Source organism: Ctenopharyngodon idella, chromosome 21 (assembly GCF_019924925.1).
Source record: "Ctenopharyngodon idella isolate HZGC_01 chromosome 21, HZGC01, whole genome shotgun sequence".
Classification (NCBI taxonomy): Eukaryota; Metazoa; Chordata; class Actinopteri; order Cypriniformes; family Xenocyprididae; genus Ctenopharyngodon; species Ctenopharyngodon idella.
The window spans coordinates 11,639,679-11,657,609 of record NC_067240.1 but is presented as its reverse complement, the minus strand read 5'-3'; the positions used below and the strand labels follow the sequence as shown (position 1 = coordinate 11,657,609).

General features: G+C 39.0%; 1 protein-coding gene across 1 annotated transcript in view; it reads right to left on the bottom strand.

Annotated features, from left to right (window-relative positions):
• The window catches only part of rimbp2a (RIMS binding protein 2a), a 77,101-nt gene that overhangs the window by 29,906 nt on the left and 29,264 nt on the right, over positions 1-17,931 (bottom strand). Inside the window, exons 5-7 of the mRNA XM_051876882.1 lie at positions 8,148-8,231; positions 4,023-4,112; positions 2,434-2,556 (exon numbers count right to left, since the gene is read on the bottom strand). Of these exons, the coding sequence (XP_051732842.1) occupies positions 2,434-2,556; positions 4,023-4,112; positions 8,148-8,231 (297 nt within the window). The remainder of the gene's footprint in view (positions 1-2,433; positions 2,557-4,022; positions 4,113-8,147; positions 8,232-17,931) is intronic.

Below are 17,931 nucleotides of genomic sequence, written 5' to 3'. Positions count from 1 at the left end.
CTGGAATATGATTATGCATTTCTGAGGAGCAAGAGAGAGATATTCAGACAAAATCAAAACGAATCCTGAAATTTTACAGAAAACCTAGTTTTTTGCTCAACTCATTGCTATAATACTTCTACTTTGTCTCGGATCATTTATCACATAGTCAATAATAAGAAAGGTAGGACAGATGAATACATATTTCTCCTTTTAAAGATGATCAGTCGATTTCTTGTTATGAGAGCTTTTTTCCTCTTGAGATACATGCATGACACAAGCAGTCAATAAGCCGACAAGTGCAGGAACACTTTTCGTTGAACAATAAGTCAGCAACATGATGCTGACAGAAACAAGTCCGATAAATGAAACATCATTATCTCAGCTGGTATCAGTTTTTCCTTTAAAAGCAGGCCGTAACATTAAGAAAGATGATCTCAAACAATACCGATTGGTTTACTAAATATGATAAAAGCTGTCATGGTGAAAAGGGATTTTAATTATATAATGAACATTCAGGTAACAGTATTTTTGTCAGTGCAAGCCAAGGCAATCTCTAAACTTTTCTAAAATGATTAGTATTCTTAAAGGGGGCCTATTATGCAAATGTCATTTCTACATGGTGTTTGATCACTGATGTGTCCACGGTGTGTGTAAACAACCATCCTATAATGGTAAAAATCTATCCTTTCCTTTTTTTATAATCCAAATAAATCAGAAGCAGTGTCTGAAAATATGCTGTTACAGATTTCTTCCTATTGTGACATCACAGTAGGGACAAGCCCCATCCATAACTGGTGGTGATCTGGCCTATTAGCATAGATCCTGCCCTGAGTTAGTCTCACGTAGCCAGACCTTCAGACTGACGACAGAAGGTCTGGACTCTAGCGCAGCTTTCATTGGCCAAGGACCGCCCAAGAGGACGTTTGACTGACATGTAACGCAACCAATCACGGTTCGTTTTGTTCCACGTCATGTTTAGGGGCGTGAAAATGTAAAGTCAATGTCCCTACAATAATAGACCGGCGTGCATCTAATAAATTATTCATTCAAAGAACGTTGTTGTGCAAGTTTACTGCAATAATGGAGCCACGAACTTTAGTTGATCCTGCAAAGCATTAGTTGTCACAGTTTCTTCTTCCACGAGGGGGTTTGACGTCACAGCATTTGTTTCCAGGCGGACCGTTAAAGAACATGACATGCACGTCTCCCGGACATTCTGTAGAATTCAACCAACCACATGATGACTTCGAAAATCCTGAAGTGTTTCCAGTTAAGTGTGCCATACGCATCAGACGTTCAGGGCGTGACATCTGAGGCTGAGACTAGCCCTGAGTGAGCCGCACATCGTCTGCCATGTTTATTTCCTCACTATAGCACCTATTGATATAATGTCTGCGCCACATAAACATTACAAATGTTCTGTTTTTGAAAGTACCAATGAACATAAGAGTCTTCATAGACTCCCAGCATCTGAGCCACTGAGGACATTGTGGATGCATTTCATTTATGAAGGAAATGTGCCGCAGAAATGAGGTAAAGTCTTGTATGTTTGTGCAAATTATTTTACGCCGGACTGCTTTGCAAATGAGGATTCGCACAAAAGTTGATTATGAAAGATGGGTCGATAGTAAGTGTTCATGCTCAAACTTCATATCTAGAACAAGTATCGCACTTCATATTTTGTGAATGCTTCCAAATCGCATTTCTGAATGTGCCTGTCAGCATGCTGTACAGGCTAATGTGGCTAAAGATGATTATATAAATTATAACCGTAATTAAACAAAATGATACCTGTTCTACTGTATCTCCATGCAGCATATATTCTCTGGCACTGTAGGCTTCCTACAGTTCCCACATGACTTCCTACTACGGTTCCCACATTAACCTGTACAACAATTTATAGAGGATCATGACATGCTAATCGATAAGCTGAATAAAGTTACCTCCACACAACTACATAAATTCATCAACTAACCATTCAGAAACTTCCTGTTGCATTCTAAAAGTTGTAACTTCTTCCTGCTCAGTCTCTCCATCTGTGTCTGGTTCGAACACCGCTACTGACAATTTCTGACATTATGGCAGTGTGAGATTCTCCAGTTATGTTGTTGCCAGAGTATCCAAAGCATGAGCAGTAAAGGCTCCGCCCTCTTCTGGAAAGGGTGGGGAGCAGCAGTTCATTTGCATTTAACGGTACACACACGAAAATGGCGTGTTTTTGCTCACACCCAAAAAGGGGCAAATTGGATCATAAATGATCTGTGGGGTATTTTGAGCTGAAACTTCACAGACACATTCTGGGGACACCAGAGACTTTATTACATTTTGAGACTATATTACATCTTGTAAAAGTGGGCATAATAGGTCCCCTTTAATATTAAAGTTTGAGGTGCATATTAAAACACATTTGCAATAATCGATTCACTATTCAGTATCCAACAATGATCTTACCTTCAGGACCCGTTCAAGGTTCTCCAGTTTGTCTTGGAGTTGATCCTTCTCCTGCCTAGCCAAGTCTCTCTCTTGACTCACACACCCAAAAGCCTTTCTGAGCTGATCATAGTCTGACTTTACCTACAGAGTAAAAGAGTTGGGGAGAAGATGAGGATACATTAACTGTCTAAAGTCACAAAAGTCCAGCTAAACTTACAATACTGTCACTTAAACAATGAAAAGCAGAGTTAACAGAGAAACCTTGGCCAGACTTCAGCTGTTGGACATTTAATAATGACCACAACAAATGGAAGCAAAACGGCTGACTCTGCATCAGTGTTTGGATGCATTTTACAATGGACTGTGAGAGCATACTGTAAAATGAGTGTAGGTCTAAGCAGTTTTTTTTAAAACAGAATCAATCTTTTTGATAGATTATTTCAGTAGCTTTTTTCACTCTCATAAAAGGTGCCGTGATTCTTTGAGGCTTGAAACATAACTCTGCAGCACTGTGGGCTATATAATAAAAATTCAGGTGATTTGTATCTAAGGCAACAGCTCTAAAATTAAAGATTCAGTGTTCAGAAAATTCAGAAATGTGTTTGACTTTTACATTGACTCACGATGCTGGCAGAGCTCAGAGAAACAACCAATCACCTGATGAGTGCAGAAGAGGGTCAACTCAGGACACATTCAAACAAGAATCCCATCCACCAATCAAAATCCACCACTAGATATATATCACACACTTGTGGCTGGCACATGCCCATACTCTGTCTCATTTATTAGGCCATATTTCATCCGTTCAGGCTCAGAGAAATGGGGAGGTTGATTCGCATCTCATATCGATCTAAGATCAGTATATGAGATTGCGCCTTCTGCCGAAGCGTGTGACAAACCGACCCGTCCCACTTGGGGTTATTTACCTACTCTCCTTGGCCTTGTTAGCACTGCTGAATGCTAGGAAATGAGCCTTTGATCATTGAGGGAATGGAAATGGGAGTGGACAACACTACCTGATTAAACAGAAGACATTTTATCTCAGACGCTTGTCTGGGGTTGTGACAGATGGCCCCTTTTTGCTGTTAGAGGAGAGGAGCTGTCTGTGGATTATTCGGAGAGAGACTGCCAAACCATGGCCCGTCACCTTGGCAAAAAGCGGCAGTGAAATTGACACTATTAACACAATGAGTGCCATGGACTGCCACTCTCAGCGGTCCTGTGTTAGAGCGATATCCACTCCTCAGCAGATTCACTACTCACATTGATACCCCTATTCGGGTGTTACTGGATTTCCTTCACACCATGATAGAGTTTTAGTCTTTTACTTTCTGATGATCTTCAATTTGCATGTGGACGTGTTTGTCACATCATGGGGGCCAATTTCAAACCATAATAATAAATGCATACAAAACCCCATCCGGTTTCATAGAGATAAATCTGGTCAAAACAAACAAGGTGGATATATTGACCAGACAGGGACACAATAAGATCAATACTGCCGATGAGATGCAGAGAAGAGCCCTCCAGGCACATGTTCTTAGAAGAGCCATGTAATGAGCAGCCATTGATCTAATGAGCTCCGCTAGCGCCTGACCATCCCTTACCTTCTCGTACTGTACAGCCTTCAGGATGTGACTAAGCAGCTCACGATTGAGCCGTTTTCTCTCCAACAAAGCAACCTGAAGCTCATTCTTCTGTCAAGAGAAAAAAGAAAAAAGGAGTCAGCTCATTCTGTACATGATATCATAGAATATCTGTCTATGAACAGTACCTATTAGGGTTAGGCGAATTATTGTGAGGGGTGGGCGAATTATTGTGAAATAACATTTTGGTGACCAAAATGTTATTCAACAATATGAGAAATTTTATTTCACTATAACAATATATCATAATCTAGTTATTTTTATTAAAAATAAGAACAAAGAAGGACAAATACAATAGAACAAAAATCCAAATTAAATAAAGTTTTTCAGGCACAGTAGGTTTATTTAACATATAGTAAGAAATACTACATTGAGTAAACAAATGTAAAAATAAAACGCTGTCTTCACTATATGTATTAAATATAAATTGATTTTTATTAAAGATACAAATTTATTCAATGAAGAGCAGTGAGTGATTTTCTTTTTGTCTTCTGTTGTTTGATTAGCATTAATGACACACACACCAGGTATTTTAGGCTGCTGTCACTCTAATGTACGACTCCAAAATACTGACATGTCTGGTTTTCACCCTACTGTTTACATTCACTTAAAATAAAACTAAATGTGTCTGTCTATCTGTCTATCTATCTATCTATCTATCTAAATATCTATCTGAGACATCTGGCCATATCATCCAAAGAAAAGAAAGTTTAATATATAAATCTCCTTACAGACAACAGGATGCATACATGTAACTGATTAGAGAACAGAAGCACTGGATGATGCACTCTGTGATCGGTGCTCATTTTGTCACCTATAACTGACTGTGCTTAAAGAGCCACCTAAAATCTCAAAACACAGAGTGTATGAAAAATTAATCAATACTTCATGGAGAATGGCACCACGCAGCAATTGCCACAAAGCAGTATTCAATTTGTTGGCAGATTACCTTTTAAATTGGATTAAGGTCATTTATGCGGTTTTTGAAGTCTATATTTTCTTTTTCCGCTAGCATCACTACATGAAACTGCAAAAATAATTGTTTTCAAACAGGTTTCCCGAATACTCCCACTCTCTGCCGTTGGTCAGATAGTTAAACTGATAGCCATGCCCCAAACTCACAACACTGAGCCAATGTTTTGATGTTGGCTGGATCAAACAAACCTAAAACGGCTTTAAAAAGCTACAGAGCACCTATTTACACTTTATAAGGGAATCAACCTACGGATAGCTTACTTATAGATGTCTCTATGTATTAAGCTAAGATAGCACTTTAAAATGAAAAACACTACACACTTTAGCTATTAGCAATGTTTAGAAAAAGGCAACAGACACTGAGAAAGAGAAAAGAAAGGTAGCCTAAATCATCTCACAACAGGCAACTTGTATCTCACCAACCTATATCTACTCATAAGTGCAGAAGAACAAACTCACAAAGTCATTTCAAATACCCTAATTTGACTATTTAACACATCTTTTGAAGTTTTCAAAGTGCCACACCCTGACTGAACTCTGTGAGTGTCTCTGACTCAGCATCCTGTCCGTTCCTGCCTGGCTCACATGTCACAGTATATCAGGTGGCAGGTTTGCTCAACAGCAACTAGAGGAGCATTTGAACTTTCTTGTCAGAAGTCCTGTCTGTCAACCACAGTGTCACACCGGACATGACAGCTACTGCACACAAGGGCAGCGCACACTCCACTGCCTGCAAACGGTGACCACCGCAGACCTCCCATGAGATCACGTGTAGCATATCCGCATATACATTAGGGAACATTTCAGCCATCATGTTCTATTACCTCATATGAAAGGACAGTCCTTAACCTCTGCTCAAGGGACCTTTAAGAGACCACTGAACTGGCTGCACATTGAAACCTAGAGTAAAACATGTGCAGTTATGTTCACTGCGCAGTCACAGCTGATTAAACACAGCTTTAATGTAGCAAAGATTAGACTACCATGGGATTATCAACTGAAACTCTCACAGCGATGTAAGTTAAAGCAGCAGCACGTTTCATACCCAGGAATTCTGCTTCTGATTTCCATACGGATGGATCAAGAAGCAGAACGGCAAAAAAGGAGGCGGTCTTGGGAAGAGAGAGAGAGAGAGAGAGCGAAAGCGTGCCACAAGAATGGACTAATTCAAGCAGACACGGCTGCCCGATCCCCACCCTCCAGTTTGGCCCCTGGTTTTGCAGCTGCTCAGAAAAGCTTTGCTCATCCTTCCAAAACATTCACTGAGATGAGGCTCTTTACATGGCCAACCACTGCAGCATTGTGGATGTATATCGAGTGTGTGGGTGTTGTTATACAACCACAGACATACAGTATTACCCGGAGAAACAGAGACTTTGGGAGGCAGGAAATCTGTGGGGCATATCGAACTGAGATTATTTATTTGTCATGCTAGGTTCATTTTATAGTACATATTCGTTTATCAAACATCTAACAGTGCTTACAAAGGAAAACATGGGATTTGTGCCTCAAATGCTTTAGACAAAGTCATGAGAATTCAAAATATACCATATTTGTAGAAAGTGCCAAAAAACTAAAATGTTTTAGATGGAGTATAGCATGTTAACTTCCCATTAGTATTTAATGTCAACTACCCAAATATCATTTAGCCAAAACACATTTGATTCTTTAACATGCAGCTTACAGTGGCAGATCTGCCAATCTTAAGTGACATCTCCAGTCTGTACCTGTAACAAACAGAAATCTTAGCCTCTGATCCTGCTGTGAAAGCTCAGGCTCCTCTCCCGCTGAGAGCAGGTGGTTTCCATGACAGCTACAGGAGGTCGGGAGGGAGACCGCATCCTCCCTTAGCCTGTCAGAACGCTGTCACTGCACTGATGTGTATACCGCAATAAACAAATAAGGCAGTTTAGATATTTGGCACGCAATGATGGAAAAATGACAGATTTGATCCTATTAGACAGCTGTTTGTTATTCAGAGCGACTATCCCTGTGACCTCTTGACATGTCATCTCTACAAGTCGCAAAACACACTTCTCATGGAGCGTGCTAATTAACGCCCCCCAGCTCATAAAAATGATTAGAGTAAATCAACTGTTGGGCTAGCGCCGCGGTGCTACTTTAATTGCAACACAAGGGTTTTGAGCAGCATTATCAAATTAACACAGTTGACATAAAAGGATAAAGATGATTTTTCAGGGAATCTTGAAAGCACATTTGAGCATTTGCCACCAAGGAGCATGCGGTTTGAGATCAGACATGCTATTCCTGTGCTTTCCCAATAAAGACCCACTGGATCTCCACTAATGAGGTGGTGTGCGGTAGCTTCATTCATGCGAACAGTAGGGAGACGCTGGATATCTTGTTACACATGTGAAATCAAATATTTAAAATCACTGGCTTCCTTGTGTAGTCCATGGTTTTAATATCTGCAGCTCAACTAGAAGTTTTTTGAAGGATAAACTTAAAATTCTAAACTTTTTAAAATCATTATGCAAACCTTGCAGGATACGGACAAATCTATTCACAAGATTAATGATTAAGTACTTTATATCAATTCCAAATTTACTGTAACACGACTGAAGTACTGTGACACTTCAGGGTTATGCTTTGAATCTGAACATTGGAGGTGCATTAATCCACCAACGATAATTCCTCACTGTCAGTAATAAATAATAAAATTAATCAATAATAAAATTATTTTAAAAAATATAAAAAAAACGAAAAGACTTATTGAATATTTGACTTGAATATTTAGCAGTAACCTTTTCAAATAAAATCAAAAGTAAAATAAAAAAATCCAATAAAAATATTTCCCTCCAGTGGACTGTTAATTGAAGATTGGAGGGCTCAGAAAACTTGTCTGAAACAAGTTTAAAAAAGAGAAAAGACACTAGCAAAGGTGCACCTCTTGGTTGTGATTTGTTGAAAGCACTGAAAGCTTTAGCAAGGACAGGCAATCCAGAACAAAAAATAATCCAGATAGAACAATATCTAAAGTATACAGATCAGAATCAGTTGTGGTTTATAGTTATGGAGTGCACAAGGAGAGAACACATAGTTTCTGACAGTATCAGCCATGACATTATGCACTGCGTAGCATGTACTCACCAAAGTCTTACATGCTAATGCCTTGTTCTTCACTTCTCTCTCAAGGATCACTTCTCTTTTCCTCCAATCGTTGACCTCTGACTCCTAGAAGGATGAAGAACAAGAACAAAGGAATATGACCAATAATAACTGATTTAACTGAAAGGATTTAAAGGGATAGTTCACCCAAAAACTGACCCAAAAAAGCTTACACTGCTCCTAGATCCTGTGTCATACATCACGTCAGGAGTTACTCATTTGGCGCAAGTTGACTTGTGCAGTATGCGTACAGTCACCTGGCAGAAGCTAGTTATTTTACTTCATAAAGTTTTAAATATGAATATTTTTCTTATAAAAACCTATCGCTTCACTTCAGAAGGCCTTTATTAACCCCCTGGGCTGTATGGATTATATTTATAATGGATGGATGCATTTATTTTGGGCTTCAAAACACACCCCCAGTTCACTACCATTATAAAGCTTAGGAGAGGATTAGAAAGAAGATAGTCATATACACCTATGGTGGCTTGAGGGTGAGTAAATCATGGAATAATTTTCATTTTGGGGTGAACTATCCATTTAAATACATTTATATTTTATGACAGAACATAAGAAAGATGATCCGAGTGTTGCCATATAACTAAAATGAATGCATTGAAGCAGCTTCCAGATACTATAAAGGGCCTTAATCAGGGAAGATGTCATATTTACTCTGGTACAAATGAAAAGATAAATACAGATGCACCATTTATATTAAAGGTTGTACAGTAATGCTTTAAGTCATGTCTGACTGTTTCACAATAAAAAAAAAGTTTGAAAACAATCACTAATATGCAAGCGGTAAAGAAATTACACACAATTCAGCTATAAACATGATGTCTACCCTGACTAAAGTCTATAATGTTCCTTATTATGCTTATTTAAAGAACACCTAGAAATGATCTGAACATTTAAGACAATATTAGATGAGTTCTCCTGATGCTCAGCAGATTGATACTATTCATTACCAGAAAATCATGGACTAATCCCAGTACATTCATTGGAGGGCAGTAATACATTAAGAATAGTGTCAGATAGGGCATTTAGCACAAGGAATATATCTTGGTGTTCCAGAAAGAAAGGTCTGCATGTGTGTGATAGTGTTCGATGCCTAACGATGGGTGTTTTAAAGCACTGATGTGTAGCATTAGGGCTCTTGAGACTTGGGCAGAGAAGGAACAGCTGGGAGCTCAAACCTAGTGGTGTGGAAGTAACAACCGTTTCATCTGTGTCAACATGTTACACAGCTGAGCTTTGCTAAACTGAGGGCTTTTTCACCCAACTTCGTTATAACAAGACAACACCTCCCATTAAATGAGATGAACGAGAAAACACTGATCATTTATCTGAGCTATTAACACTGTATGGTAAATCCTCACACTGCTCGAATGGCAAAATGACAGCATCACCTCCAGTAAGTCGGAGAGAGCAGTCAAAGCGCGGCGCATTGCGTGCTCGTGTGCGTTTTACAGTGGGGGAGGGGACTCTGTAGTTGCCATAGAAACCTACTCATCCAGGTAGCATGTTAACCGTGAGAACGAGCAGCCTATTTGGCACTCATTCACATTTCACTGTTAAATGAAACTCGCAGGGTACAGCAAACTCCCTCCACTTGGAAAACAGTCCAAGACTGTGAAAATACAAAATGGATAATGTGTAACAGTAAACCCTGAAAGGAATCACCATGACGTGGCACATCTCACCAGGGAGGAAGTACATCTCTATCGGAAGGAAATCTCGGGTTTCACCTTTCCATCTGCCCCATCATTAAAGGATACCGTTATGACTCCATTACCCACATCAATGGCTTTATCAATTTGTATATGTCTGTCTTGTATGTTTAAATGGAAATTTTGTAACCGACTAAACGACTAGTCTAAGAAGCCCCAAGAAGACCCAGACCCGTAAGACCTTCGTTAATCTTTGGAACGCAAATTGAGATATTTTTGTTGAAATCCGATGGCTCCGTGAGGCCTGCATAGGGAGCAATGACATTTCCTCTCTAAAGATCCATAAAGGTACTAAAAACAAATTTAAATCAGTTCATGTGAGTACAGTGGTTCAATATTAATATTATTAAGTGACGAGAATATTTTTGGTGCACCAAAAAAAACAAAATAACGACTTATATAGTGATGGCCGATTTCAAAACACTGCTTCAGGAAGCTTCGGAGCGTAATGAATCAGCGTGTCGAATCAGCGGTTCGGAGCACCAAAGTCACGTGATTTCAGCAGTTTGGCGGTTTGACACGCAATCCGAATCATGATTCGACACACTGATTCATTACGCTCCAAAGCTTCCTGAAGCAGTGTTTTGAAATCGGCCATCAATAAATAAGTTGTTATTTTGTTTTTTTGGTGCACCAAAAATATTCTCGTCGCTTTATAATATTAATATTGAACCACTGTACTCACATGAACTGATTTAAATAGGCTTTTAGTACATTAATGGATCTTGAGAGAGGAAATGTCATTGCTGGCTATGAGGGCCTCACTGAGTCATCCAGTTTCAACAAAAATATCTTAATTTGTGTTCCGAAGATGAACGAAGGTCTTACGGGTGTGGAACGGCATGAGGGTGAGTAATAAATGACATTATTTTCATTTTTGGGTGAACTAACCCTTTAATCTATTAATCAAACAATGAAATCCTATATTGAATAAAATAGGTCATATATATGCAAAGTGCCAGTCTTGCATTATGATCATTGTACTTAAGCGTTCACTTAATCAGCGTTAGCCAATAGACATACAGTTTAATTCAGAATGTTTTCCCTTTAAACCATATCAAATTTCATACTGGTATTGTCCTTCATAACTGGTAATACATCAAACCTATAAGCAAGCTTAATTGTTTTATGCCAATATGACATATTCTACACAAAACATTTTTAGTTTTCTTCTGTCAAAACACTCTTTCACCTTGCTTGTCTTCTGAGTAGATATTTCTCTTTGGCCCGCTACAAGCGACACAGAGAAAATGAAATTTAGTTTTCCGCTCCAAAATGCAACATTAACATAACAGTAATTTGAATATAGAATATACAAAGCAAAACATAAATGTGCAAAAAAATGTAAACAACTGGTATTTCCAATGTTGACTAGAAACAGCAGTATCGTTTAGTTGACTACCTGACTAAGGTTAAAGGTAAGAAATGTCAATCTCAGAGCGCTCCGTGTCAAAAGCCGCAGAGAGACTTAATTGTTGCATTCTAATCTCTCTATCTTTCTCATGACACTTACATATGCAGTAGTGGAAGTTTCGTACTTTGAACCCTAGAGATATATGCATGGGGTGTGATAATGATGCTACAGTGCTCAGGATGTCAACATGGTGATTGATTTATTCTTGGCTCGGCATCCTGCCGGCCCGAGACTCTTGGTGCCAAGAAGCCTCTGAATTGGTTATCAGTGAATCTCTGTGCTTTTAGCTTGCTAAGGCCCTAAACAAACCTTTAAATGGATAGTTCACCCAAAAATGAAAAGATTTTTTTTCTTTCTATTTTGAGAAATAGATTTTTGTCCAAACAATAAAAGTCAGAGTTCAGTGTTGTTTTGCACCCCACTAACTTTCATACGAACCAAAACATTTTTTCAAAATATCTTCTGAAAACACATGATGATAAACACATTACGGGTGTATTTACTGTAGTTGAATAAAACATGAAAATATCTTGAACTTGTTTGAACCACAGACATTATTTCAGGCATTAACCCAAAAACACATTCTAAGAAAACACTGACTTTAGGACAATGGAACTAAAGTGCAAAAATGCTTACTAGTTTCCAGGTTTTATGACTCATTCCTGCAGCTGTATTATTATTTCTCTTAAAGACCCCTGTGTTGAAAATCAAGTTTTTAATGTTGTTTATATGTCTATGTGGTGTTTTTAATATGCTTTAACACAAACCATGCACAAATTAATCAGTCAACATAATTTCTGAGTATTTTCTCCTTAAAACTAGAGTGTACCAAAGACAGTCTCAAAAACGCAGTTTGAAATCACCCCTAATTCCTACCATCACAAATATGTAACCAATCCCATCAACATGCTATCATCATTTCTAGGGATGCTGACTTTTAGAAGGCAGCTGTCTGACTCAGAGATGGCGATTGGGAAAATGGTTTGTGTAACATTAGCAACACATTATTAGCTGTTTGATAACATAGTCAAGCCAAAGGTTAATCATATCATTTACCGTTATATATAGCCTGGAAATTGCTACAATCACTAAAAATCTGTCACTCATCTCAGTTTGCAATCTCACAAAAATCCATTATAATCAATAAAGTTGTCTACACTGCACAATGAATCTCTTATTTACATTGTGTCTACAGTTTGTTAATGAGAGGATTCGAGAACAAAAGTGAGTGGATTCTAACTAAATTAACTGACTAACTTGATTGGCCACTGCACTCTAGAGATCAACAAACATGTCTGTGATTGGCTACATTGCTCACAGCTGCAAAAACACATTGTAAATAGAAACATTTGACGTTATCCAGGGCGCATTTACCAGATCTGTTTCGTCAATATAACAGTATTACAGTATCAACTGAGGGTGCTCTTGCTTTCGTTTGAGGGTGCTTAGAACCCTCAAGCACCCCCTTAGAACCGGGCCTGCCTGCCTGTCTGAGCTGGTGTGATTGAGTGGAGACGGGGACTAATTTGCATATTCATGGGTCTGCATATATCAAATAAAGCAAGGGTGTAGTTACATTCAAGCTATTTTAAGGCATGAAGAAATTATTTTCACAAGAAAAACTGTTTAAATATGTCATTGTGATTATCAAAGTTGAGTTTTAACGGATTCAATTTTTGACAGTAGGGGGACTTTAACATTTATGTGTATTCTCACTGGAAATAGGGCACTTTGAATCACTATGATGGCAAGATGGCTTTTAAACTGAGTATTAGAGTACCGTCATTTAAGCCTGTTTCCCCACTATCCTAAAAAAGAAACAGTGATGAATCTGGCTCAGACTCAAGGCATAGAGAACATCCTCCTGACTGACTTTGAATCTACAGCAGCTTAATGTTTTTTGCATGACAACTCTTGCAAATGTCCTGAAGCGAAGGGCCACTTAATTAAGACAAAGACAGAGGACTTTACATTAAGATTTACATTTCCAAAGGGAATATACAATGCAAAACTAATGATGTACATTTAGAAAGACAATTATGGGTCTTGCTCTAACTATGCATGTAATAACATCAGCTTTAAAAGGTAGCGAGCATAAGAAGACACGTTTAATTGAGACAATGTGCTGACTGACATATTCTTGCAAACAGCAAATAATGTATTCATTCACATGACTGTCTGAGTGGATTGAAGGACCATGTCCGTAAGAGGACCAGAAGGAGAACACAGGGCGTGGGATATTTTTAAATAAGTCAATAACTATTGAACAGCAAGTGCCACTCAGCTAAGGCGGGGGATTTGCTGTAACCATGACAACCAGCGAGATGCAGTGAGGGCACTGGCTGCCTAAAAAGTCTGACCCAGGACAACTTAAAGGAAAAAAAAAACAGATCGCATTTTAGAAAATCTCTGACCTGCTGCCTTAATTCATGAAATGCGGAAAAGTAATTGGATCCATCACATTCAAGAGCAGGTGGATTTTTCATACATACATGTAGCCCTGATATAATAACATGCTTCAGAAGAATCGCACAAGAACGACAAACTTGAGTTCTTGCATCATCCTTCATCGTGAATCTAAAAGCATGAAAATACATGATGCATGAACTGGGGTAATACCCAGCTATGAGCATGTATACAGAGAGAGAGAGAGAGAGAGATTTACTATGCTGCACAGCTCCTCATGCAGAAACACACACTGGAATCCCCACAGCCAAGCTGCAGGCAGAGGAAGGAAAGTGAGAGAAACAGAGAATTGCAGCAAGAGGAGAAATGAGAAGAGGAAATATTTACCGTCTCAGTTGCCAGTTCCAACGCTCGTAAACCTACTCAGAAAATATTCTTTCCTTTCCTTTTTGCACTCTTCCTCTCCTCCTCCGTCTTGCTTCCTCTGGGCGTGCAAATGTCAGACAGCGGTAACGACAGCTCTCTCTCTTTCTCGATCTCCTTCTCTCTTTACAAGGCCTGCTGCATGCTGCAGAAGCAGAGGCACAGTGCTTCCCCACCATACGCTACGGTCTGCCCTCCATCCCCTCCCTGAGTGACTGATGCTGAGTGCGTGTGGAGGAGAGAGGAAATGGGAGGGGGAATGATGGAAATAGGCTGTTGAGTGGGCGGCAACTTCTAAAACCATTAACCCCTCCCCGTCGGTACCAAACCTCCATGCAGAAATGAAGCGGAGACAGGGAATAGGTGGGGCTTATTAGGAAAAATCTTTAACATGTACCCCATAACCCCATAAGCAGGACTCGACACCAAACGTGGCTTGAAATTTGTTACTTTTAATTGATGTCATACTGGATGTCATTTATTATTAAACGATTACAAGAATCAATTTTATCTATCTACTAACACATTAAAATTAATCTTTTGAATTAATGAACAATAGAGAAAAATAGTCATAAATGAACATTCATTTCAACAAAGTGCGAAAGATTTATAATTTCAATCTATTTGACAATGTTTTCAGGAATAGAAAAGTGAAAGATTATTCAAGATTTATCATTTCAATCTATTTGACAGCCCTGTTTTTTTTTTTTTTAAATGATCATTTCTGTTTTATGCTCTTTTTAACAAAGCAAAATCGAAATCACCACACTAACACATGCACAAAGACACATGTACGGAGGTGGATGTTACCCTGTTTTTTAGAGGTAACAACCTCTTTCCTTTGCCGTCTGCTGTAATCAGCACTGCTTTAAAGGAATCCCACATCTGAGAAATCCTGCAGTCAGACTGATACCTCTGCTTGCGAACATGACTAGGTATAAAATGATGCAGGATGTGGCTTTCGGCTCGCTCTAAGAGTGAGGTTTGTACACCACATAGAAATAGGAGTGTAATGGATATGAAGCATCATACCACAAAGATTTCAAAGTGCAGATGAAATTGTGGGATTCATTCTACATGTATAGGGGGTTGCCTATATAGATTTCCAGTTAAAGGGAATAAATATACATTACAGAAACAGTGAAAACAAACACCTTAAATAATAAAAATATGCACAGATACAAGTATACAGTCAGAGTGAGCGTGTAGTAAATCCACAAGAATGATGCATCTGTCAGCAAATGACTGAAAAAAGGATGAAAAACAGGATTTAAATGCAGTAGTTTGATTTTTAATAACAAAATCAAAGATAACAAAAATACTCAGAATATATCACTCACAACAGGAACAGAACAAGCATTAAAATACTGAAGAGAATGGACAAACTCTATATAGGCTATACTACACTGCCCCCCCGCCCCCTACCATATTCCAGGATGACAGTCAAGAGTCACCAGGGTTAAAATTGTGAAAAAATGCTTCAGAGAGCATGAAGAATCATTTTCACACATGAATTGGAGCCTCTGAGTCCAGACCTTAAATTCATTGAAAGTTTTTGGGATGTGCTGGAGTAGACTTTACAGAGTGCTCACCTCTTGCATTGTCAATACAAGATCTTGACCAAAAATTGATGCACCTCTTTATGGAAATAACATTACAACATTTATTTCCATCGAGAGGTGCATCATTTTTTGGTCAAGATCTTGTATTGACAATGCAAGAGGTGAGCACTCTGTAAAGTCTCCTCCAGCACATCCCAAAAACTTACACTGAGGTTAAGGTCAGTGCCAATTCATGTGTGAAAATGATTCTTCATGCTCCCTCCCAACAATACTTTCACAATTTGACCCTCATAAATCTTGACATTGTCATCCTGGAATATGGCCATGATACATCTTAATACATGGTTCGGTTTTTTAAGAAATGAAAAGCTACACGCTCAATATTTTTGGGTTAAAAGAACCGTTGCCAAACATATAACATGCTAGAAAAATAATAATCACTGTAATAATGATCCATCCATGGACTCTTATGTATTTGCCTATTAAAATCCAAGCAGCGACTTTTTTTTTTGGCTGGGCAGTGTATATAGAGCTATATATACATGGGTGAGCTAAAGCAGGCTCAAGCAACTACAGACAGGTGATGAATGTAATCAGTAACTAAGGGGCTGTTTACACTACACCGTTTTCAACTAAAAATGGAAAACTTTTTATGCCTTTTGGTGTTCGTTTACACAACAATGGCGTTTTGAGGGACTAAAAACGCAAACTTTTGAAAACGGGTTTCAAAGTGAAGTTTTTTAAAACGATACTGTTATCTCTGTGTAAACAACAAAAACACTGATCTGTGAAAATGGTGATGGCATGCACATGCGTATTACGCGTTTAGTCTATAGGTATGCTCTGCTCTGTAAAAAGAATGCGTAAGTGCACAGGTCAGAGTCTTTCTTTGCAAAGTGACAACTACTGACCTAGCATGCATAATGCAGCGTTTTTAGTCGTTTTCACGAATCCGTGTGAACGGGGTTCATTTTGACAGCGTTGTCGTCTATACAAAGAAAAAACTTTTATGTTTTTTTTTTTTTTTTTTTACATCGTTGTCATGTAAACGTACCCTAAGCAACAAATAATAAGCAGGAACTAGGAGAACAATGACAACAGAAACAGAAGAAAAAAACACAAGCAACTGACACAGATCACTTATAACAGCATGACTCAGAATGAACTTTAATAAACACAAAGAGCCAAACACTACAAATAAGCCATAGACAAGGGTTTCTCAAATTTTGCCCTGGAGGGCCACTGCCCTGCAGAGTTTAGCTCCAACCCTGATCAAACACACCTGAGCAAGCTAATCAAGGTCTTCAAAATCACAGGTGGGGGAGTTTGATCAGGGTTTGAGCTATAATCTGCAGGGCAGTGGGCCTCAAGGACCAGATTTGAGGAACCCAGCCATAGACGTTAAAGCGAAACAGAGAACTGAGAAAACTGAAGGCTTAAGCTGCGTTCCAGGCAGGTTTTTGAGCCCGTAAGTCACGACTTCAAACCACGATTCACGACTTTGGTGGACCGTACGGGGCTTATGCTCATTTACAATTATTTCTATCGCCAAAGGTGCTTACTCCTTGCTTATTTGAGGGAAACGGAGGAGGAAAAACGGTGCATAAGGCAAGAGAAGCTGTTATACCTTTTATTTTACGTTATTTTACCGTGCACTTGCATAAACACCGCATCTGTAGGGGCTGGCATTGTTGTTTCGCGGGCTATGTGACGTCAGAACGCAGAACTGGGAGTATATCGATCTAGTACGAGTTCATGGGTTGGAAGTCACAGGTTTGACTGCCGTTCCAGTGCACTTTCATGGGTAGAAGGTTGGAAAAACACGGGTTACAGGTTGCCTGGAACGCAGCATTATATACACAGGGGGACTGTCATTAACAGAACAGGGAACAGGTGAGACACTAATCAGAAACCATGAAAACCAACACATGCAAAACAGAGACATGAGGCATTTCTCAATACCAAGAACGCAAGGTTTGGACTTGCGTCCTTGGTAGTTTGGACTTGCCAAATTCGACCCAGGAGAACGGACTCCAGAGGACGGGAGGACACAAGTCTGGTGATTCTGCAAATGGTACATCAGCGTACTTGATAGCGTCACTCATCTCGCTCTGGCTACTCCGGTTATATCTGTAGGCTATGTATATTTTAGGCAACAATAAAACAAAATATGTTATAAAATACCACTCTGGCTCTTTTCGTTTTCATTTTAAAAATCTTTAACATATTAA